Source organism: Asterias rubens, chromosome 1, assembly GCF_902459465.1.
Source record: "Asterias rubens chromosome 1, eAstRub1.3, whole genome shotgun sequence".
In the NCBI taxonomy this organism is placed as follows: Eukaryota; Metazoa; Echinodermata; class Asteroidea; order Forcipulatida; family Asteriidae; genus Asterias; species Asterias rubens.
Window position 1 is genome coordinate 13,987,258 of NC_047062.1, and position 24,539 is coordinate 14,011,796.

Genomic DNA, 24,539 nt, shown 5'->3' on the forward strand with positions numbered 1-24,539 from the left:
CAGAACCATTGTCTGAATGAAATCTCATAAGGGTCTGGGTAATTTTTGTACAACACAAAACACTACCATCCACAGATTTTCAGTAAACTTACATGGTTTAAAGATAATGGATGAAGAAAGCTTCCCTTAATATATAACATGCTGGGATGCTGTAGTTTTTGAGAAATGAGTAAAATAATTCATTGTATTTGGCTGAAACCTTTACTTGTGCCTTTTTTGTATCATTTATGATTTTCGCATCGGTATTTGGCTCTTCTTTTAAACTATGACCGTGCCCTTAAAATTAAAGGGGAATAATAATAAGAACAGTACAATTAAAATCACTTAAAAGTGAATGCAAAAAAAACTAACTACATGCTGTTGTGTTTCTTGGAGGAAACTCAAATTTACCCTCCAGAATAATTGTGACTATCGAAGCCGGCTGATTATGCAATGATTCTAGTTAACCCCAAATACGCGGTAAACTTAATTTCCCCGCTTCTAAAAGTAACCCCCATTGCTAAAAACAGCGGCCATTATCTTGCGCCGACCAATGAGCAGACATGGCCTCCTTTTCACAATGAGATTACAGTTGGAAATGGTCCATTTAATTAGGTGCTCCTTTCCATCAGCAAGCAATTAATGCTAGCAACCGCCAGCTGAACCATCCCGATAACAAGCATTCTACCCCCCCCCCCCCAATGTGGATTTGGAGGAGGGACAAACTTTATTTGGAAGGGGAGGGAATGAATAAAACTTCACCAAAAAAGAGGAAATTACAAAATTCCAACAGTTTTGTATAGTGCTTTTTGCAAGTTTGAATGGCACTGCAAAATTATGAGAATATAAAAAGAGGAATTCAGCTGATCCGAGGAAAAATTGCATTATAAAGGATTTCTTCTGGCTAAAAAAACTCAGCATTGCAATGCATTGGTTAAAAAAGAAATGATGTTAAGAAATCACTCAACCCTCATCTTGACATTAAGATCTGAGTATGTACACTCAGCGTTTCTTTCTAAACCCTTCACATCTGGAGTACCCACATTGTCGTTGATGGCTGCTTTGAACTTTTCACCCTGATTACAAAGTGATACCAACCCAGCCTGATGTATATTGGCAGGAAGGAACCGATAAATTTCCTGAGAAGTTTTAAAAATGAGTCAAGCTTTCTACCAAAAAAACCTAACAAACCATTCTGCATTGTCAAAACCTTGACAATCAATTTGATCAATAAAGAAAGGTAAACTTTAACTCAAAATGTCATCTAAGTTAGTCATCCGTTTTTTGCAAACTAAACATAAAAGAAACAATGACCCTTTAAAAATTGAGTCTCCCCAAAAAAGCAACTACATTTTTCTTTGATTCCGTTAGATCAATTAAAGAAGTGAAAGTTTGTTCCGAGTTTGATTGAATGAATGTCAGCATCTTGTAAAATTAATTCTAATAATTTGGATTGCTAGTTCTACAGACGGACGCGTCTTTCAATTTCAATTACAACATAATCTATTACATGTCAACACCAATCGATTTACATAATGTACATGATCTGCAGCGGTGTCAGTTAGTTGAGTTTTGTGAATACAGTTTCAGTTGCAAATGGCTTCCTTGTGTGCATTGCGGTAAGTACACGGTGTCTCAAGACAGGTTTGAGGGAAGGAAGCTGATGACCGCATTATATTAATTGAAAGATAGGTGCGAAAAGTCTTATCCGAGAGGCTTCACGTCCTTAAAGGGTTTTGATACCTTTTGTAGATTAAGTTTATAGCCATGACATGAATCCCTACTCACTGCGAATAAAGATGTATGTAATGTAATCCACCTGTAGAAGTGTCAACCTCATCAGTTGTCAATTTTTGTGAGGAAAAAAAAAGTTAAAATCACAGAGCAATGTTTTCAGGAGACTCGCGTAAATCTGATTCATTGCTAAAACAATTTTCATTTCACTGTGGACAACATTTTGTGTGTGTGAAATGTTTTACTCATTTCTTGCAAAGTACAGAACCTCAGCATATAATATTTTAAGGGAAGCTTTCTACCATCATTATCTTTAAGCCCTGTGATTTTAATGTAAATCAGTGGACGTCTGTGTTTTGTGTCGTACAAAAAGGAACCCAAACACTTAAAACCATTCACCTCACAAACCCCTCCCTTGTAAATCTGTACACTTTCAAAATTGAAACAGTTGAATAAAAATAATTCTAATCAACCTTGTTTAAGTGTAGTTTCAGTGAGGATGGATTTTTTTATGTTCAAACAAGTTTTGGGGAATTTTGTCTTTTTTTAATCCAGCCATTTTCCAGGTCCTTTTTTTAAGACTCCCTGCATGGACTCATGTCATAAACAATGCATCGGTGCCCTATAATCCTGCTTTCAAGGCCACAAAAAAACATGATACAAATTTTCAAAAAGGTTGAACTTTTATATCACATAAAACTTGAGTGCAAAGAGCTATTCCTATTTCCATTCATCATTTTTGTCTCATCAGCAGGAGGAAGTCAGGAGATTGTGGAAGGATCAAACACTACCCTATACATCGCTCAGACCTACGTCGTAACGCAATTCCTTGAATAAGGCATTAACATTACGCAGATTGGTAGAATAACGTATTACGCACCGTAGTAGATTTCACTGAATGGCGTAGTCATCCCTCTTATATCTGATAATTTCCGCCGAAAAAATGCAACCTTCAAAAGGTACACCTTGATCTCTTTGTCTGGGTCTTAGTGTGAATGAGATTGCCTTTCGGAGTGACATGCGCTCAGGACGGTCCAGGGATTTACGCATGTCAAGAAGAAACTGGATCCCCGCTGGCTGAGCGTAGAGACACCGAGATACCGTCCCAAAGCCACTAAGCTGCTTTAACAGGAAATGACTTCCCAGACGATTGGAAACTCGACACACAAAATGAACTTCTATTACACACAGTGCGGCAGCAATGAGTTTTTCTCAAACTGCAAGGCTGGGCACAGCAAGTTACTTCCTCCCAGCCCCCCCCCCCCCAACAAAGTGAACACTTGATCAAGAGAGTGCTTTACTAAAAACAATGATTGGACTTTATTTTGGAGTAGCGTCTCAAGTTTCATGCTTAAGTCACTCTGTGATACAGTATTTATATTTTGACTAGTTGAAAAGAAACATTGGTGTGTACAGACAATTGACAGTAGTGTAGAATATGAGTTTAACAACATTAGAGCAAAGAATTCTAAAGTTGGTTATAATAGGCAGAAAAAGCAGCCAAATCCTACTCAAACAAAATTAAATGATCTGTGAGAACTACCTTCATGGTGAGAAGCACAGTGGTGCTTTTCAAGTCCAGGTCATGGGGGTCAGGGGTCCGAATCCAATCCGTGTAACTTTTCTTTTTTTACACACAGCTGTAATGGAAAAACCCTGATCATATTGAAGATTTTACCCTTTGAGAAAGACTCTGCTAGGGTCGATGACTGCCACTAAGCATAAGTCTTTTTTTGGCAGTTAATAAAGTTCACGAATACAAAATTCACTAAGTAGTTCATGGACATAGACAAATTTCCATCAAGTACTCTTGGGTTCATCCACCACGTTGAGGACCAAAGTATTGCATGGGCCAAAAGTTTTTTAATGTTCAAAGGAATATTCCCCATTTGATTCCATTAAGTTTGATTGTACCTTCACAATGAAAATAGATATTCTGTTTTTTCCATCATTTTGACAGACTTCATTCAAACAATTTGGATCTCCAACAAACTGGGACGCTTTCGTGAACTTCAATCTAAGTAAACCATATGGACGTATAATTCATCATAAATGTAAGTCTCCCTGGGTTTACGAGCAAGTAATCACAAATGTTTCTCATGGGTATACAAAATATTTTGTCCAGAGAGTAGTTCTGTAACAGTGCCAAGTGAGCCCACGTACATGTACTGGTGCCATTAAAAAAGACATTTTTCAACACTGGAGGGCAAGCTGGAAGGGGGGGGGGGAACAAAATCATTTGGAGTAGCTTTTGATGTGCCACACCCCTTATTTGTGCATTTTTTCATCTCATTTGAGAGGCAATGATTCTAAGTGGGGGGGGGTATGCTAGGTTTGCCACTTCTTACTAGACAAATCTGGTGCGAGGCAAAAAACCTCAGTTTAGATGGACACAATTAAGAAGAAACGGTTGTACCCTTAAAATCTGTAGAAGCCACTTTAAAGAACAGCGGAGAGGGTGATTGCTGACAAAAAGATCTAAAACCAGGATCCAAACTTTAGGAGGTGTGTTGAAATAGTGGCATTTCTACATTAAGTTTAAGATTCCAAGGAGTTTGAGAACACTAGAGAAGTATATAAACGAGCAACATTTTGTAGTATCTGAAATAAAAAACAGCTGTGTTTTCCACCAGGCACATATTAAAAAAGTCTTTAGTTTCTCATCAAGTAAAGAACTGGACAACAGCAGCTGGAAAGGCTGAGGGTCAGAATTTTAGCCATAATCTCAAAAACTTGCTGGAAATTGTGAAAAGTATGACTTTCAAAATCCTCATTTACAAAATGATCACACATAAATAAAAGATGAAGACTTTCTAAATTCAGAACAGAGACAAGATACACCCAGGCGTCCATTTGGCTAACACCATGCTGAGGAGTGAAATTGTTAATGGCTTATCAGGTTATTAAAATAACATACTAGGAGTGTAATTTTACATGAGTGAACATTCTTAGAAAATGGTAGGAGGGTCAATGAGAAAAAGCACCCTGGAACCAACCTCATTCACAGGGGTTGACAATCTCGTTGTGCCGTTTGTTCCCAAAAAGCACTGCATGCTCCGAATTATAATACATATATATATATTCTTTTGTTATCCCCTTTAAATTTGTTTATCTTGTCTCATTTGTTGACAGTAACTGTTTCCACCATTCAACAAATTAAGTAAATTCAATATTTATCAAAATATTTCCACAGAGAAAATTGTCTACATACCTGAGCCCATGGCATATTCTTCTCTTGTATTGATTGACTTGACAATTGGCTGAATCCGGTCTGTGTGAGCAGGACGATGTGGTACATATTGAGTTATTGCACTGTTTGTATGTAAGAAGTGAATTAAGGAGGCAAGTAATTATACACAGAAGATAAAAAGATGTTTCTCCATCACACTTCTAACTTTGTTTATATCACACATGTATACATGCTAGACCGGATGACCAGTCTTCCCCTGACCATATTCTTCCTCCATGCCCTGACTCCAAAAGGAGTAAACCAAAAGGGAGCAGTATGCCGAGTATGAAGAATTTCTCATAATTGTGCTGTGCCATTTAAAAGTGTCCATCCTCTCGGCGAACCATCCAAATTGATAAGCCATCCTAGGAATTGCATTAAATGAAGAATTTAGTTTTTGAAGAGAAAGGATATAAGTCCAGAAACTGCCCGGAGAGTTCTTTGGACGAGGTGAACCACTTGTGCATCCGGAAAACCACTTTTGGGAAGGGCGCTGAATCTTCCAGAATGCCATTCTCATCTGCAATGAACACAATTAGATATAGAGATAATTAATAATATAAAACATACAATAGTAACACAGCTTCAAAACAAAAAGGTGGTAGGATTTTTTTTTTTTTTTTGCAGCCCTTATTTGTTTCTCAGTTGTGGCTTCATAGGCCTTATCGCAAATACTGGGTATGTGCGCAGTAGGCGTGGAAAGGTGTATGCTGGTCTAGCTAGTGACCCGACCCTATCGCTAGCTAGACCAGCTTGCACCTCATTCAACAGCTAGTGCTTGCGCAATGGGCATATTTTGTGAAAAGGTCTATGGATTCCAGATCTTTTTGTATATTGTTTTCAATACTCAGTTTTTAAAATTATTTTTGTTTTATTGAAAATAATAATAATAATTATAATAATAATATAAAACTAAAAAAAAAACAAATAAAAGCAGGCAACTGGCCGAATTGCACAAAGCACAAAATTGGCAACTTATGGTGTAATTACATTCCTACAGCACTCGTGCCCACTTTTACAAAGTAGGTCATCATGACGAGTTCAGTCAGGATCTAGGTCTGGTTCATTTTATTCCAAAAAAATCGGGGGGGAAAAGAGCAGGAAAATAAAATAGGGTCGGACACTTTATTTGAAGTGCTCTTACATGCGTACCTAATAGTTGTAGGACCCATTCAATCCCAACAACTCACTTGGAAGACGATAGCCTGATTGTAATGTTTACCTCAAAAACAAAACCGTTCGTCAATTAACTCCCTACCCCCATGGATGTCGACTAGGTTAAAACAACAACCGAGTGACGTCATTGGTGAATTATATTACAGCGCTGGCAAATATTTGTGTTCAATTTGGAGGAGATTGATCTCATTTGTCTTTATGGGTAAAGTCCTTTACTCCAAAGAGTTGAACAGTCATTTATCAGTATCAAGGTCAATAGTTTCAAGGTTAGGACCACATTATTTAATAAAATAGTCAGACATCAAGGCCCCCTACTCTGGAATAAGCTTTAAGGGGAATGTAGTACATTATTTTCTCTACCAGCCAGGCTCCAAGTGGATGATACCCATGTCTACATCCTTATGAACTGTGAAGGTAACATTATGTTTCAGCCCCAGGGGTGCGTAGGTGGCAACCTGCCCCCCTGGTGACAGTTGATTTTGGTTGACAGCCCAAATCATTTAAGTGTAGCCCTCACCTTAAAGTGGCTGTACTTGGCCTTGTGATTTAAAGCGACATCTCATAAATCTTTTTAAAAAGAAACCTAAGCCCTTTTTTTTTTTAAACTAAGTTAAATTCAAGCCATGATGATCTCTGGTAAAGTTATCTTATCTACTTTGATTATCTTTGGTTTTTAGGCACTGTATATTTATTATTTCCATTTTATTTATTCATGACTCCATAATTGGAATTGAGCCATAGCCAACAATCATGTTGTACATCAACACCAAGCTATGTTACTTCATGGTTATCATTGCTACCATTCTATCAACAGATAGATGCGGCTATGACTGCACACTTGACAACCAACCATCCAATGATTGATGGCATACCCAAAGTCACAGAGCACTCACAGAGGAGATTGCCTAAATTTCCTCTATGGACTAAAAGTAGCAAAATGAGGAGAAATGTTTCCTGCAATATGGGTATAAATACACCGATTGCGTGCAGTTTTCTTTCCAATGCCTATGTTTTGATTATTTTTCCTGCAGCGCCAAGGATTCAGCCGCGTTGGAGCCAATCGAATCATCAGAAATCCCCCGTTTCAAGGATTTCAACAGGTTCTCTTTTAGCTAATAATGGTTTTACCCAAGCGTACCGCAAAAAAAAAAAATCACAAACTCTTCATAACATTCTTTAAAATCTTCAAAAATATTTGCCGACATACATTAATTATCCCCAGAAACTAGCAAATGATGAGATGTACCTGTGGTACTGCTCCTACGTATAGCGTGAGCTTTACGAACCTAATTTGACCCAATTTTTTGACATTTTGAGTTGAAACTCTCAATATTAAAAAATGCTCCATTTGAAAGATAACACACTGTATGTCAGCCTAAAAAGTACAAAGTTTGTGTCTTAATTTCACAAAAACGGTGTATGCCACACTTAAATGGTGTTTGAAGCTTTGCATGGTGTGGAGAATAACAAATAGAATCTACATTCTCCTGAAGACGAGCAGAGTATACTGTTGGAAACGTCGAGACCAAACAGGCTCTTTTCAGAGCCACCACTCCCTCAAAAGAGTTTTTACCCATGGTTGTACCCGCAAGTTTACTATTAATATTTATGTTTATAGTTGCTCTTATGCCACACTTAAATTTATTTCCACTTGATATCAAGACATTCTACCACTTGTCAGTTGACATATAAGACTTGTCACCAATTCAGTTGATATAAAGACTTGTCACCAATTGTCACTTGATATCAAGACCTGCCACCACTTGTCAATTGACATTAAGACTTGTCACAAAGTTTCATGATTTATCAAGACTTGCCACCACTTGTCAGTTGACATTAAAGCCATTGGACCCTTTTGGTAAACAGTATTGTCCAAGGCCCAAACTTCGTGTATCACAACTTCTATATAAAATAACAAACCTGTGAAAATTTAGGCTCAATCGGTCATCGGAGTGGGGAGAAAATAACGGGAAAACCCACCCTTGTATCCGCACGTTTCGCCGTGCCATGACATGTGTCTAAAACAAATCCATAATTCTCGATATCGAGAATTGATATTGTTTGAATGTTTTCTCAAAAAGTAAAGCATTTCATGGAATAATATTTCAAGAGAAGTCTTTCACCGCTACCTTCTGTAAACCCGGTAAGTTATTTGTAAATCTGTAAACTTTTTTTTTTCCTGTACCGAAAGGGTCCAATGGCTTTTAGACTTATCACCAATTTTCATGATTTATCAAGACCTTCCACCACTTGTCAGTTGATATTAAGACTTGTCACCAATTTCCACCTGATATCTCTGCATGTTACCTAGTGTCAGTTGTTATCAAGGTTTGCCATCACTTGTCAACTGACACCAAGAACTTCCACCAAGAAGTAAAATGATATCAAGACTTGTCACCAGCTTTGCCAATTGATATGAAGAATCACCATCGATTGTCAGTTGAAATAAAACAAAATCACCAAATGTCAGTTTACATCAAGAATTGTCACCAGTTGTCAGTTGATATCCCTAAAAATTATAAGAAAAACCAATGACACTGTACTCACCAAAGCATTCCACTATTAACTCGGCAAGTCTATCAAGCGGCACAGCTTTAATGGACCCTTTTTCATCATCCAATGGCTCCGAAGTTGATCCCAACTTCTTCCGTCTTGGGCTACTTGATTCTTGATTCATTGTTTCTAAAAGAGAGAGAGAGAGAAGAAAGAGAGGAGTTTAAGAAAATGTTTTCTCTGATGACATAACTGCGTTAAGAAGATAAGGAGCACCATTGGAGTATTCCGTCCATCTGCTCACCAATAAAAACAATTACCTGACAACTGTTTGAAGGACAAGCTCATTGCGTTGACTTCTCACAGTCATATCGACTCCTCCGTAATTGTATTTAAGAGGAGGACAACGATGTCCGTTTTTAATTTTGTTGTTATAGAACATTTTGTTTGTTTTTCTTACTATAAATATGGAGGTTGTGTGCCGAACTTAATTAGCAATGAATAAATGTACACAATGGCCTTCAATTTTGTTGTTGAAACATGGCGAGAACAAACAATAGAGCTCTCAATTGGTCACTTGTTATGATACATAGAAATGGGGAACAAACATTTTGCTGTCAATGAAATGATAATAAATCACAAACAGTAACCTACTATATACTGTGTGCCAAGAAGCAACAAAATAGAGTTTGTGAGAATCTAATGATAAACTGCTGGGGAAATAAATTAGTCATGGATATGGCTGTTAATCAATTAAACTTTTCAAAGAATAGTGTTTATAAAAGTAGAGGTCATAATTTGGAAAAAAATTATAATAACGTGTGATATTTTTCATTAGGAGTTAGTGTACCCGCACCAGATATTAATCGCTGCAGAACAATGGCATTTACGAGTAGAAGTAAATGTCGTCTATACATCTTCAAGTTCAACGACAGTTGTTGATTCTGCGAATGTGATGCATTTACAAAAACAAAATAATTTTTTAGCCATGACATGAGTCCCTATGCATTGTGAATGAAGATGTAGGCCCTATGTAATATAATTCACCAGTAGAAGTTTAAGCTTCATTAGTCATCAAGTTTTTGAGACGAAAAAATAAATAAAATCACAGAGCAATATTTCAGGACAGTCATGTACATCCAATGCACATGCTAAACAAATTCTTCTCACTAAGACCAACATTATTTTTGTGACATGTTTTACTCAATTCTCAAAAACTACAGCACCACATCAGCAAGTAGAAGTTCCATAATAATAAAATAATAAGTCTTCCACCATCGTTATTTTTGTAAAGCTGTGTAAATCTGTTGAGGTTTGTGCTTTGTGTTGTACAAAAAGTACCAAAACTGAACTTTACACAGAAACCTACATCCCTGACCTGGAATTACAAGCAGCCTCACACATGAAATCCTGATGGTTGTGAAAGTTCAGGGTTCCATCAGATTGCCAGGCTTTTTCGGAAAAAAAAAATCCTTAATTTCGGTGACATATAAGATAACTGACCAGCAACTCTCATAAGTAAAATCACTATATATATGGGCCTATACTTGAAAACAGGCAATGTTCTGCAAGTGAAGGTATTCCAAATACGGTAGGTTTTTAATGAGTGGTCACATTTGAGTGATCATCACACAAAAAAAGGGAGACCGCCTAAAAGGGCTAGGTAGCTCGATTGGTAGAGCACCAGCTCCTTTCTCAAGAGGTCATTAGTTCAAATCCCACTGTATAGGAATTTCTTTTTTATTTAACCCCAAATAAAAAAAGCAGGTCCCATCTTAAGTTAAGACAAATCTGAGTGCTTTGGAAAATTGATGTTTTTGTGCCGTAGACTATTGCCAAAGAAAGATAATCATACTAAGGCAGCAGCACTAGATCTAGAGCAGACATTCCAAAACAGTGCCAAAAATAGTATATTAAAAAAGCATTGTTAGGTTAAATTACAAATATCACTTAACAGGAAAACCCACCCTTGTATCCGCACGTTCTGCATGTCATGGCATGTGTTTAAAAAAAATTTGTAATTCTCGATATCGAGAATTGATATTGTTTTACTGTTTTCTCACAAAGTAAAACATTTCATGGCATAATATTTCAAGAGAAGTCTTTCACCACTACCTTCTGTAAACCCTGTAAGTTTATGTAAATGTGTGAACTTTTATTTATTTTTTCTGTACCGAAAGGGTCCAGTGGCTGTAAGAGTCAAAGACTGCATTGGAAAATTGTGGTAAGCTTCAGAAGCAGTGCTTTGCCTAAACTCAGCACTACTCGCCAGTGGTTTGAAGGGGACAATTCATCATGCTTCTTATGGTACTCTATTTATACACCTATAGGTGAATTGTGTCACGATTAACAACAGAAGGATTTGTTGTACTTGACTTGAGTTCAAATTTAATACACACACTACGCACATCACACTGATAAGTTGTGAGATATGTCATCTACATTTAGTAACAAGTGGGTAGATGGCATCAAATGTCCTTACATGAGGTACAATGAATGACACATCATGGTCATGCTCTAATTGACTCCCTAAAACAAGTCCTGACGAAGAAGATTTAAGGGAAAGTACCACACTGGTTTCAGGTCGTCACGAGACCCTCAAACGTCTGGTGCATTCATGGATCAAACGTTTCACAAAATCCACAGGTTTTAGTTTTCTGTTTTCCTTTTCACATTTGACACAAACACTCTTTTTCAATGTGCATTAATTCTCACAGATAGAGGCCTATGAAATGAAAACCAAATTGTTGACAGGAAATTTTGTGCCAATGAGTTTTGCCAACTGAAATTTACAATCAATTTGCCAATAAATTTGGCCATTAAAATCTGCAAATTAATTTTGCAAATCAATTCTGCCAATCCATTTTCACAATCAGTTTTGACAAGGGCTTAAGACTGAAAGTGAAAGTCATAAAAAAAAACCTAAAGGCCAGCTAAGGATTCCAAAAGAATATTTTAATTGTCAGAATATTTTAATTGTCTTAATGATCAAGAAACACTTCCTTGTTTATTTACTGGGAAGCACTATTCTTTTGTTCCACAATAAAGCATTCTCCCTGCATTTTGTCTGCGATTATACCGTTTATTCACAGGAATCTTGTGGCAAACAATGATGGAGCAATATTTGTGCACATGCGATCTGGCTGAACGACAAGTGATTTATCCTGGAATTATCTCTTTTCTACAACGCCTGGACCCAATTTCATAGAGCCTGTATAAGCACAAAAACTTGCTAAGCAAAGAAAAGTTTTGCTCAACAGAAACAGGTTACCAGCATAAATTACACTGTAACTGGTGCTCCACTCCATTTTTGCTTAGCAAAAAGAAAACGTCAAGCAGTATTTTCTGCTGAACAGCTTATGAAATTTGACCCTGATCTTTGTTAAAGTTAAGTGCAATTTTTACAGCTGCTTACAAACCATAAATTAAACAAGGCTTAGACAATCATACAATAAAAAAAAACCTAGATCACAAATTAATTTTGAAAATGGTACTGGTGATGTTCTGCCAGAATTTACTCTTTTTTTTGTGGTAATTGTGTTTCCAATAATCCAATTTATGACTCCACCTTTAAAGGCAGTGGACACTATTGGTAATTACTCAAAATACTTTTTAGCATAAAAACTTGCTTGGTTACAAGTAATGGAGAGCTGTTGATAGTATAAAACATTGTGAGAAACGGCTCCCTCTGAAGTAGCATATAGTTTTTTGAGAAAGTAGTAATTTTCCACGAATTCGATTTCAAGACCTCAGATTATTAGAGTTTGAGGTCTCAAACTCAAGCATCTGAAAGCACACGACTTTGTGTAACAAGGGTGTTTTTTTTCCTTTCATTATTATCTCGCAACTTCGACGACCAATTGAGCTCAAATTGTCACAGGTTTGTTATTTTATGCATATGTTGAGATCCATTAAGTGAGAAGACTGGTCTTTGACAATTACCAATAGTGTCCAGCCAGTGTCTTTAACTTAAAACAGTCTATTTGTCAAGGGAATTAAATGCTAATTTTGTAAAAGGCACTATATAAGTATTATATATTATTATTATTATTATTATTATTATTAATGTAACAAAATAACCAAAACTGTTGAAGTTATATGAACAAAATTGTTTTACTCTGCACTCACCTTTCTCTCTATGCATACAAGAATATACTTCCCTCCCTGGCATTTAGGTGCAGCTTCCACAAAACAACCAGGTATATGGATGAAGTGATCAGAATAATAACCTTAGCTAGTTGAAGTGATGCAGATCAACACTAGCTCTGAGCATCACACCTGCCCAAATCATCATCTCCGAAACACCACAAACAATGTAATAACACCGATCACTCTCTCCACGCTCCACTAACAAGTGTCAATCCACGCAGAAAATTTAATGTTAAGGCAGAACCCTATTTTTATCACCAGGGGCTCTGTTTCCACTAAACTGCAGCTCCCTGGATGTCCATGTACCAGCAAACATCTCATGCTGAATCACCACATGGCCCTGCGAGTTGTACAAACACATCCCTCATTGCTGCAGACTCTCGAGTGCTTGATGCTGGCTTGTTGCAGTGTGCGCTATAAAGCTAGCCATCGTCCGTCGTCGTGAGACTGTAGGTTCACATTGGCACAGAGCCAGGATGTCTCTATACGGTTAACTGACGCAGAGGACCAACCAAAGTAATGCATCAAACACAAACAAATGTGACTCGTCTCACGGGGGATGAAAACACGTTCATTCAACAGACGATACTTATGCAGCCCACCAACATCATCCTGACCACTTAGGTTAGTTGACCTACCTTCAATGCGTGTGTTTTCATGGGTAGTCGACATCAGAATGCAGTCTTAATGATCCAACTCATAGCTTACAAACACTTGGCAAGTGCAGGTCTGTGCCAAAGCTAGTTTCCTCGGGGTACATCCCCGCCTACATACGTCACTAACCTTCCCTTTTTCATAACAGGTCAGATACAGCCGAGTCCATCAGATTCTAAAGTAGCCGCAGTAATCTACACACGGGTCCCTCAGTGGCCGACACAACAGAACTGTTTAAAGACAGATCCGTGAGACACTGAGCCCCTAGCTCTTTCAATGCCCGTGTACATAAACCAAACCTATTAGTTTTAATTTCCTCCCAAAGGATCTGAAAATTACCCAGAATTATTGTCGGTCATCGCCACCCAGTACTACACGGCAAAGAAAGTAGTATGGTACATATAATTCAGCCAAAGTAATCTAACAGTTACAGGGTGAAATCAACGTTAGATTTCTTTTCCAGGAATCGCATCCAAATGACATTATCATACTGTTCAACAAAATGAATCTTTCGAAAACGCATAATTTCTTTTTTAATACACATTTGTTTATAAAATTATGTAATTAGTACTTTTTATTAAATAAATATTGAGGCTCCAAAACGAACACCAGTTGTAGACAAACTATTTCTTTCTACATTAGCTAAAGTTCACTAGCGGGCCGAGAGATAAATTAGCTACATCAATGATAGCCATTGCCAGTGATTCATAATTGATGAAGTTTAGTTAAATGTCTTTAAACTGTTCATTGGGGCTTGTGTAAAGGTATTCATTACACAAGCTCTTACATCAAGAGTCCAAACCACTTGGGTGATGAGGATGGCCAAGTCTTAATTGGCGACTGGGACTGGATCCCGTCCTTAAAGACACATGCATAAATACCTAAGACACTTTATCCATTCTGATTGGTTGAGAGTGTATCTTGTGGCCATTTTAAGTGTTTAAACCTGGCTTGAGGAAACTTAGTCAACAGAAGGCACTACCAGATAATTGCGTGGATCAAGCATATTTTACACCCCAGTTTAAGTTTGTAGTAACATATTTGGCACGTAAAAATACAAAATTTGCATTCGTAAGTTTGAAACTTCAAGTTAGAAATTTGCCCGTACAAGCCAATTCTTTGCGTAATGCACTTTCATAAAGATTTTATTTTTATTTTATTCATATATGATATAAATTAATTGTTGTTATTTGAACAAGTAAAGTTTATGAGTCAGCCACAAAACCCATACTGTTATGGCCCACACAACTTGAATTACCGAAGCCCACATACTCTAAAGTGTGGGTTTATTAATTAAACAGCTTCTTGGGGCTGAATATTTCTTCTTTCCATTACCGTAACCAGATTGATGATTGGTTGATTAAACAAGTTGTCCTAATACAAGTAAGCAAATCATATCCAGTGGGAAAGACTGTTTCATAACATGTTCTAAAGGTCACAATAAGCGCAAATGTTTTGCGTGTGTAAGTGTGTAAAACGTGCACAGACACAAACAGCACATCATTATTTTTAGTGCTTCTCATGTTCCGCTACGGTAAAATAGACAACATCTTGAGCGAGGGTGTTATTCAAAACACGACATAGCCCTGGGTACTGGATCCTGTTTACCCTCCCAAGTCTGAAATTAATCCTAAGATATAATTCTCTCCCATTAATTTCATCAGCACTCACCTGAGACCAGTTGAGAAGGGCGACCATGCATACCAAATCAGCATTTAATATAACTGTTTGACACATTTAATAAAGACTCTGTGTTGTAGGCTGGGGCCCCTCGGATTGTCCCAAGTCCCAAGTCCCAGCCACCTAATCACCAAGTCACACGCATGAGTAGAATCTTAGTCTCAGTGATGAGCGATGCACACTGAGCTACTAGCTACATGAATATGTAACTCCAGAATATATCCTTCATATTATATGGAAGCAGGGAATTAACCAACTTCATCAGTTGTCCTTCTGACCCTGCATTGTATTAAGATGTAATAATGGAACAGGACTACCAGCACAAAGGGTGGAAATCATTCATTAGTCCCTACTACAGGCCAGGCCGCCTTGAGGTAATGGAGAGACATAAAGAGGCAAACACTTAACAAGGTCCAATTAGATACATTTATGGCAATGAAAACTCCACATGGTCTGAACACATGCCGAGCACAAAAGAGTCATTTAACACGTACACATGTGTCTATACAAAACAGGGAAGTCAAAACTTATACACAATGGAAACAGTGTCGAGCACACATTTCAGAAGCTCTATTCAATATTCATACTTTAGGAAGCATATGTCTATATACACAATATTACATATAGAACATGGCTTGCAAAAAACCTAAGAAGTAAAAAAAAAACAGTCCTAGTATATAATTATTCCATCAACTTATTCATTTTCTTTTCTTGTGCCACCACAGGACAGCTGCTAGAAATAAGATATTAATTTCTAAAATTGTAATTCACCTTTCACCAAGAATTAGGTGTAATATTTAAAGACTGCAGAAAGAAAAGAAAAAATGATAATAGAAGCAAGGGGGCACTGATTGCTTTGTTATGTATTTATTTTCAAACTTATGACGTTCACATGACCTGTTTGCTGAAATGGAATGCCCAATTCTCGCCCACCTTTGACAACAAATTTAGTCACTGTGATGCACAGATCAGACTGCTGACGTAGCCTGAACGTCCCTCTGTGTATATTTTTTTCGGAATTAATTAACTGCACTGACTGTCTAGGGTCCAGTGACCAGCAGGATTTCAACTATCACCAACGGCACAAAATTGAGACGCTTCCTCGCAAAAAAAAGGATTATCAATTACAAACACGTCACTCCAACGATATAAAATTCGCAGAAACTCTGGAAACTGTTTTTGTCAATTATAACTGTTTGTATACAATGAAGACTTTGTATCTAAATAAAGATATACTGACAAAAATCTGTCAAAGGTTGACATGAAAACATATTCTATTTTGAGGAAAACACAACAAATACAATGATACCCTTCCACAACAGAACGAATGCGTATTTTAACTAGAAATTTATGCTAATGCATAAGAACTGTCTATGGGTGTATGTATTAATATTGAGGAATGCCATTTATTTTGAGAACACTGGCTGGCATTAAAGATTAATAGTTGAAACAGCATTCTACAAATTCTGTCTTGCATGTTATCTTAGAAATGGAATTCCATTGAGTTCAATTGCACAGTTCCTCACCACTATCGAGTCAATTAGGGGGCGGGTTGTCATGTACAGTTGTTTGCAAATCTTGTTCTTGGAATTTCAAAATTTGAGAGGGCACTTCTAATGAAAAATCTCTATTAGAAACTTACTTAAAGGCAGTGGACACTATTGGTAATTACTCAAAATAATTGTTAGTGTAAACACTTACTTGGTAACGAGCAATTAAGAGCTGTTGATAGTATAAAACATTGTGAGAAACAGCTCCCTCTGAAGTAACGTAGTTTTCGAGAAAGAAGTAATTTTTACCAAATTTGATTCGAGACCTCAGAATTAGATTTTGAGGTCCCGAAATCAAGCATCTAATAGCGCACAACTTTGTGTGACAAGGGTGTTTTTTCCCCCATTATTATCTCGTAACTTCAAGGACCAATTGAGTTCAAATTTTCACAGGTTTGTTATTTTGTGCATATGTTGAGATACACCAAGTGAGAAGACTGGTCTTTGACAATTACCAAAGGTGTCCAGTGTCTTTAACACACATTTGGAAAGGTTGTCCCGACATATTGTCAAACATGAGAAGAAAATAGAAGCAGTTGTAATTGTTAGGCTGGTGCTCCATTTTTTTAAGGTTTTTTTTTAATAGATTGAGCACAAACCACCTTCCCTAACATTTTTACTGTGATTGAGGAGAAAGTGGTTTGATGTGATCTTTTCATTTTTAAAAAAGTATAGATGTATTTATGCCACCAATCTCAACAATGGTACATAATGGCCAGACTCCAGCCAGACTCCAGCACATACGTTTTACATATATGGTGCACAGTAACAAGGGCCCAGATTTCAAAAAGCCTGTATAAACACAAACTTGCTAAGCACATCAGACAAATCTTGCTTATTTTTTTAGTAGAAACTGTTTACCAGCAAAAATTCAATAAATTTTACACTGTCGTGAATGATGCAACGTTCATTTCTTCTCAAACCTATCAGACTTCATATTTTCAAATTACAAAACTCTTTAATAAAGTGTGCACAATTAAGTGTACACTCACATTCTGTCATAATTAGCAGTTTTTTCAGTGTTGTATGTGTTTTTAAAGTATCTGAAACCACCCAAAACTATTTCCAACATGTAAATGGATGCTCATACTGAAAATAATTTAAAGTGATTCACTTGATGTAATTTTTTCTTTTCTACATCACCCTCAAAATGGACGGAAAACATGCCCTAAAATTTGAGGGTAATGCTAAATAAATGACACTTGAATAAAAAACAAATTGAAAACCATTGGCGATAACTGCTAGCATCACTGATGCAAAGTGGTACCATTTTAATTGCACTGCCTGTCATATAGCAGGTTTAGTAAATGTTTCCCGTCATCCGATGACCTGTACACCCTACCTTCAAAACAGTTTAAAATCTATTTTCCCCCTTTCCCCTTCCTGTGATTTGTAGCCATGTTTAGGCAAATATTCACGCAAAAACAGAAACAAAATACCCGCTCTTATTTCCGAGCCTTTTACACAACGACGCCTCAATACCAAAGAAACTGATTGCCTTGACCAACGTCGGGCAGGCAATTCATCGGCAAGCAAGGGCCTTAATGATAAAAGCCAATGTCACGTGAACTGCCCAATCCGATTTCCATGCACTGTGCAGTGATGTTGACCCAACTCGCAATTCTCCCATAATGTTAAGTAAACACACATCACCGTCAAGCCTTATTACACAAAACCGATTGCAAAATGTAATTTGCGTCGATCGGAATGTTTCGGGTTTGTAGTTTTCGATTTCAGTGAGAAGTACATTCTCTCCTTCTGTCAGGTTGAATAGGGAAAAAAAGAGCACAATGATTTTGTAATTGCAGTGGCTTCGCATAATTTTTAATTTTTAACACATTCAGTGTTTCTTTCCAAGCTTATGGTATTTGATGAGCAAAATTGGGTAGTTTTAATGGTGGGCGTACATTATACAAACTGATGATTTAACACTAATTTAGTTTAATTATAATCATCGATAAATGAAAAGAAAATCCTTTAAGTTAATTAAAACTATCTTATTCTTTCCTGCAGGCATTTAGTTGTAACCTCACATGTACATTATACATGTACTAACATGACTAGAAAACATGGAAATAGATACTCAATTTATAAGGTTTTTCATAATCTACTGATTCATGAGAGTGGTGAACTGTAAGAATTCTCTAGAAAGCTAATTACCAAAGACGTATAATCTCCATAGAGTGATCTTTTGAAAGATCAGTTAGGATTGGCAAGTTTTTTTAAAAGGTGATCCATAAATAATCACAGCATCACAAAGAGTCTTGAAGAAGAAAATAACTACTTGACAATAGATTTTGAATATTAAAGATGCATGTAAGTTTCAGTGGTGGTACAACATCGGTCATTTTAAAGATTACATTAACCAAACTCGTCTCACCAGAAAAAGTATCCTACAAGTATCAAGTGGAAACTTCAACAAAATAGGACGTTGTGTTTTGTAGTAACAGCATTTAATGTTGACATGCAGGGTTCTCCCAAGGTTTTGTCAAACTGAATGGGGGCACTCTGGGCTTACGTTTGGCTGAAGCTAGCCAAATTAATACAAGGTCTTTGGAATGTTTTCTACTTTTTCTATTCTTATCTTGGTTTAAGTCCGACTGTGCAATCTGAATCATTCTACATGTTTTTTTATCAGGGAAGAGCCCTGATATGTTTGGTAAGGTTTCAAACTCTTCAAATGAGTAGTGAGGTCAATGAGCATTAACAGTCACTGATGTTCTTTTCGTCTCTTGTATCCTTCACAGCCATATTTTTAAAAAGTTATTTATGAAAAAACAATTGTAAATAAGCTGCTAATCTGCAGTGATTTGAAACCGATTCAAAAAGCGCTTCATGAATTATATTAAATCATTGAGATTAATTCAATTTACAAGCCTTAAAACCAAGTAAGTTACTATACATGTACAATGTACACAAACATTGAAAACCAGCAATATTTTTCTTCTTCATATTTTTATACTTTGTAACAATAATTTTTTTCAGCAGCAAGAGATGCTGCCTTTGCGTCATTGGTATCGACCCATTGCACATTTCTTTTCTTTAATTCCCAGTTCAATTGATACACCACAGCACAAAGCGAAAGGGTATTCATTGTTTACACATATTGTTCCAACGACTAAGAGATGCATCGTCAAAATTGCAAGCCCCAGATCGTTTTCCCCTTCCAGAATGATTCGGGTTATGAAAAAGTGAAATCAGATCTTGCTAAATTGAAGACTTTTCTTGAGCCTTCCCACGGATTTGGGTAATTCAATATCCAGGGATCAAAGAACCTTCAGAAAACTACCCGCTGAATGTTCTGTACTTTTAATGCAAAGAATCGTACAGCTATGAAGGAGAAAAAAAGGTGGAGACAAAAATTGAGAGGGTGAGAAGAGAAGATCAGCAGGAAGGACTTGCTACTTATCAAAACAGATGTAAACAGTTTAACTCTGCCCTGAAGTCTGCCTCTAGAGTGAGTGAAAGCTCTAAGGCTGTAGTTTACTATCAGTAAAAGGTCACCAGATTCACGGATCTGCCTGCAAGCATGAAGTCTTCATCACACTTTGAGTCATCCTACATGGAATAGTATCCATAATGTTGCAAATTCAAGTCCCATAAATCATAACCCAACTCCTATGCAACTCTATGAAAGGGACGACTAAATTTATGTCAGTGCACAGATCAAGGCTTTTGCGTGTTCAACTGTCACCCTTGAAGTAAATTTACCATGTAATTTGATTAGTACAAATAGGTATCATTATTTGTCATTACTGTCAGAGCTTCAGGAGGTGAAGTGAATCCCATTTTGTGCGACCTCCTACTTTCTTCATTGTGCCTGTATTGTGACCAATAGATGTTTCTTACGTGTGCGACACTTTGTCCACAAATCGTTCCCTCCTGAGTGTGTGCTCCACATTATAACTACCCTGGATCTAAGCTGCTGACCTTGATATGAGTGTGCCTTCATGAAAAAAGAGCAAAAGTACCCAAACACTGAAAACATGTCAAAGTTTGACAAGTGTCACTTTTCAACATGTTCAAGCGCAATTTCTGCAGAGGTGTTCCATACCACTGGGGAAGCTACTTTCTTAACAAAGCAAAAATTTAGCTCTGTTTTTAGTCACAAAAACAGAAAATCACATTGTGAATAACAGTACATAGAAGAATCACCCTATTCACTTGCAAGGAACACCCAATGAAATTTAGATTTTTTTATTTTTACATTTGATTTACACTAAACGATGTTTTTGTGCAATAAAGTAATTTTCACTGGGAAAAAAACCCAGCCCCTTCACAAAAACAAATTATTGATCATTGAACATCAAGTGAGATTTAAAATAAAATAAAAAAATAATCATAATAAGAAAAGTTAAGCCTAAGAGCCTAGAGAAGTAGAGGGAGTTCAATGTCCGCAGAAGGTCAATCTGTATCCTGGCATGCTTTCATCTCATTATAAGCAATAGGGTTGACTTGGGATGATTACGATACAAGACTATCCCCAAATGGTCAGCATTAAAACAGGTTGCTAGAGCAGGCATACAGAATGCATAATATCCACAAGTATTGATAAACACATGCTTTGTAGAACTGTGTACAGACAGGGTTTGTTATAATACCCTCCAGCAACAATCATTAATCAAATTAAATGGTTTATAATTTCTGAGACAAATAAAAAACACATCTGAAAACCAGTAGAGTTGGATTTGATTTGTCTTTTGCAAATGTAAACCAACAGTTGCAACAATAGAAACATGTGGGATCGATGGTGAACATTCGGCTGCTAGTATGTTTTGTTTGCTTTAACTAACATTAGGTTTCACAACTTTACGAGGAAAAAAACCCATAGAGCTCAGCTCAAGTTGTTGATGCATATGTTTTTTGAAAGGTATATAGTAAACTGGTTATGCGTCTGCTTGTGAGAGTTCATGTTAGTCAAACTAATTAGAGATGCAAATGTTTTTGAGAGTTCATGTTAATAGTCGAACTAGTGATGCGCTATGTTTGTTAAACAAGTTGTAAATGTGTTTTTGAGAGTTCATGTTTGTCAAGCAAGCGGTGCGTCTGTTTTTTTGAGTTTATATTCACCTTCAAAAGGGAAGTTTAATTTATCATGTTGGTAATACCACATGTCAAATTAAGATAAGACGTGAGGCTATATGCATGGTGGAAATTACAAAACAAGTAAGGTTTGCAGTAACACCGTGTAAACTCTCTCTGTGAGTAGTGTGGCGGGGGTGTGGTCAGTTTTATTTTACAGAAGACGGTCAGAGCACAGCGACCGAAATGTCGGGCAGTACAAACCGGCTCTAATCAGAGCCACCACTACTTACAAAAAGAATTTTACATGGTGTCACCGCAAACCTTACTTACATTATGTCAAATTAAAATGCTTTGACAATATGTCATCCCTCAAGTGTAATTGGTTCAGCGCAATTAAAAACAAAAAGTCCCTAAATTTGTGTAAACAAGCGTGTTAGAGTAATTAACATTTGCTTTGCCAGAAGTCTCGAGACATCATGTATAATGTTGTTTTGATCGATTGTGTTTTCCCTCAATGGGGAAGTTTAGACTAGGGAATAATTCATCATGTTTCTAACGACCAAACCTGATTCTAGGAAAAGTTAATAGGCCTACAAACCGTTAGGCTCATTAAGTTCATATCCATTAATTGAGTAACCATTTATTGTCTTATATCATTACAGACATGGGGACAACATTTGTAAGAGTATGAACTCATAAATCAAACTAACATTTCGGAATGTAAAGGTGCCATTTACCGTGAGCAAAGCTTTGCATTTGGGGAAAGCATAAATGTTTACTAAATTGCCAAAGTCATAAATCTGGGGGGGGGGGCAGGTCCTTCATACAAATCAAACATGTAATAGAAAAACAGATATGTTAATGTCAGTTATGATGAAAATTACATACTAAAGTTCTTTTTGTGCAATATAATTTTTTTGGAAACTACTTGAAAGGATAAACATTTCCTTCTCTAACCCCCCCCCCAGTCCATATTTCATATTTTTAAGCAGCAATGCTTTTCAACACTTCAATAGCCAGCTGAACCACTGTGACAAAGACAAGCTGTCTTCGAAAAAACAGGGAGATCACATAAACCTGCGTAAGTGGCGAAGCCAGGAGACCTTTTCCAACTTGATTTATTATTTTTTTATTTTTTATTTTTTTATGATTCATTAAGATTTCAAAAATAGATCATTGAAAAAAATTATGAAAATAAGTATAGTGCTAAAAGGTTTACCAATCACAATACATTATTTTTAATGTCTGCTTACCCGGGAGAACAGCAATTCTGCTTACTCGGGAGAACAGCAATAACATTTATTTAAAAAAAAAAACGTTTCAAGTTCCTGCCATGTCGGGAAAATGTCTTTGTAGTGCTTCACTAATCTCATGTAAGGGTCTCCGCTTCCACATCTGTCCCTGCAAAGAAGGCCTTGACAAAAGACTAGGGAAAATGTTGTACAAGATACAAATCACCGAGTCTTGTTTTTGTCTTTCATGTTTCTCATTCTATATGAATCCACAGACAGAAAGTAGTAACACTCACTTTCCGTATCAATTAAATAGACACAATACGTTAATGCCAATCAGCACAGTAGCTATACAACTTACATACAACGCAGCCACAGAATAAACAAAACACAATTACACACACCAGTATTGAGCCTTGTGGTATGATAAGCATACAACCACTATGGATGAAGATGATAATAAAAAAAACATAATTTTAATAGGCAGTAATTTGGTGCTTTTAAACCCATTGTACGGTTGTACCAAATCACTTTAGACTATTTATTACTATTCCTGTTCAGTAAGGGGACAAAAGCATTCCTTTAACATTTCCTTTGGATGAAGCAGCTCCAGCAGCCAAATGGTCACTCGGGTCGGCGATGGGAAGCAATTATAATTAAATGTCCTGCCCAAGGACGACAAAGTCACTTTGAATGTGCATTTTGATAACTCTGTGATCAAAACTTGAGTCCGATATGCTAAGCTATATTGGCTGCCACGAGGTACAACAAGAATAAGTCTCGTACAGAGAATGCATAATGCACAAACGCAGGCCTGGAATTTCATCTTTGAGAGGGCAAGGCCATTTTCATTCTGCACAGGGCACTTCCATTGGCAAATCCTAAATTCAATGGGAAACTTTTGAAGGGACACCAAGGCCTTGACCAGGCGGGGCAACAAAGGCCATGGCTTGTAATTCCAGACCTGCAAATGATGCTGAGCCGAGATAGAGCTGCTTAAGCAGAACAAATTACTCAACAATTTTCTGCTAAGCACAACTGAGCAGAATACCAGTCAAAAATGGTACATGTGTGACATTTTAATTTGGCTGGTAACCATTTTTTGTGGGGCAAAATTTTGTTGCCTATAAAGCAGTTCTACGAATTTGGCCCCTGGTTACCAGCAAATTTACATTCATTCATTAATTACCACTTGATTAAATGCATTAAAGTGGCAGTATAATTTCTACAATTAAATTTCTACAATTCATCAGATAAAAAATTCCATCAACAACTTATTAAACTGCAGAGAGTCAGATGCTCATCACCGACAACTGTCTCATTAAAAATGCAAGTCACTGTTGTTTTTTCTGGTTTTCTTACTGACTTCTCGCCTTCAACTCTTTCAATAACGCAGATTGATTTTCAGGTGAACTCTCTTGATTAAAATGTCTGACCAATGAATCATTGATACAAGCCTTTCCCCGACTGATCACTTTGGCCAAAAGTCCTTGAACTATTGACCGTTCCTCCTGATGACCATTGACACTTAAAGACAGAGCAATCTCCGACGGCAATTAGTTGATAAATTAAGAAACATGTTAGACCTTGACTGGGGCATCAAAGGCTTTCGGACAGAGTCATTTCTGCTCCATTGTA

The 24,539-nt window shown here is 36.9% G+C and overlaps 1 protein-coding gene across 1 annotated transcript in view; it reads right to left on the reverse strand.

Moving 5' to 3' along the window:
* Positions 1-13,359, reverse strand: part of LOC117287961 (ras guanyl-releasing protein 3-like) — a 47,646-nt gene extending 34,287 nt beyond the window's left edge. The window contains exons 1-4 of the mRNA XM_033768627.1: positions 12,740-13,359; positions 8,666-8,800; positions 5,357-5,462; positions 4,925-5,035 (exon numbers count right to left, since the gene is read on the reverse strand). Of these exons, the coding sequence (XP_033624518.1) occupies positions 4,925-5,035; positions 5,357-5,462; positions 8,666-8,800; positions 12,740-12,782 (395 nt within the window). The 5' untranslated portion in view covers positions 12,783-13,359. The remainder of the gene's footprint in view (positions 1-4,924; positions 5,036-5,356; positions 5,463-8,665; positions 8,801-12,739) is intronic.
* Positions 13,360-24,539: the final 11,180 nt, after the last annotated feature.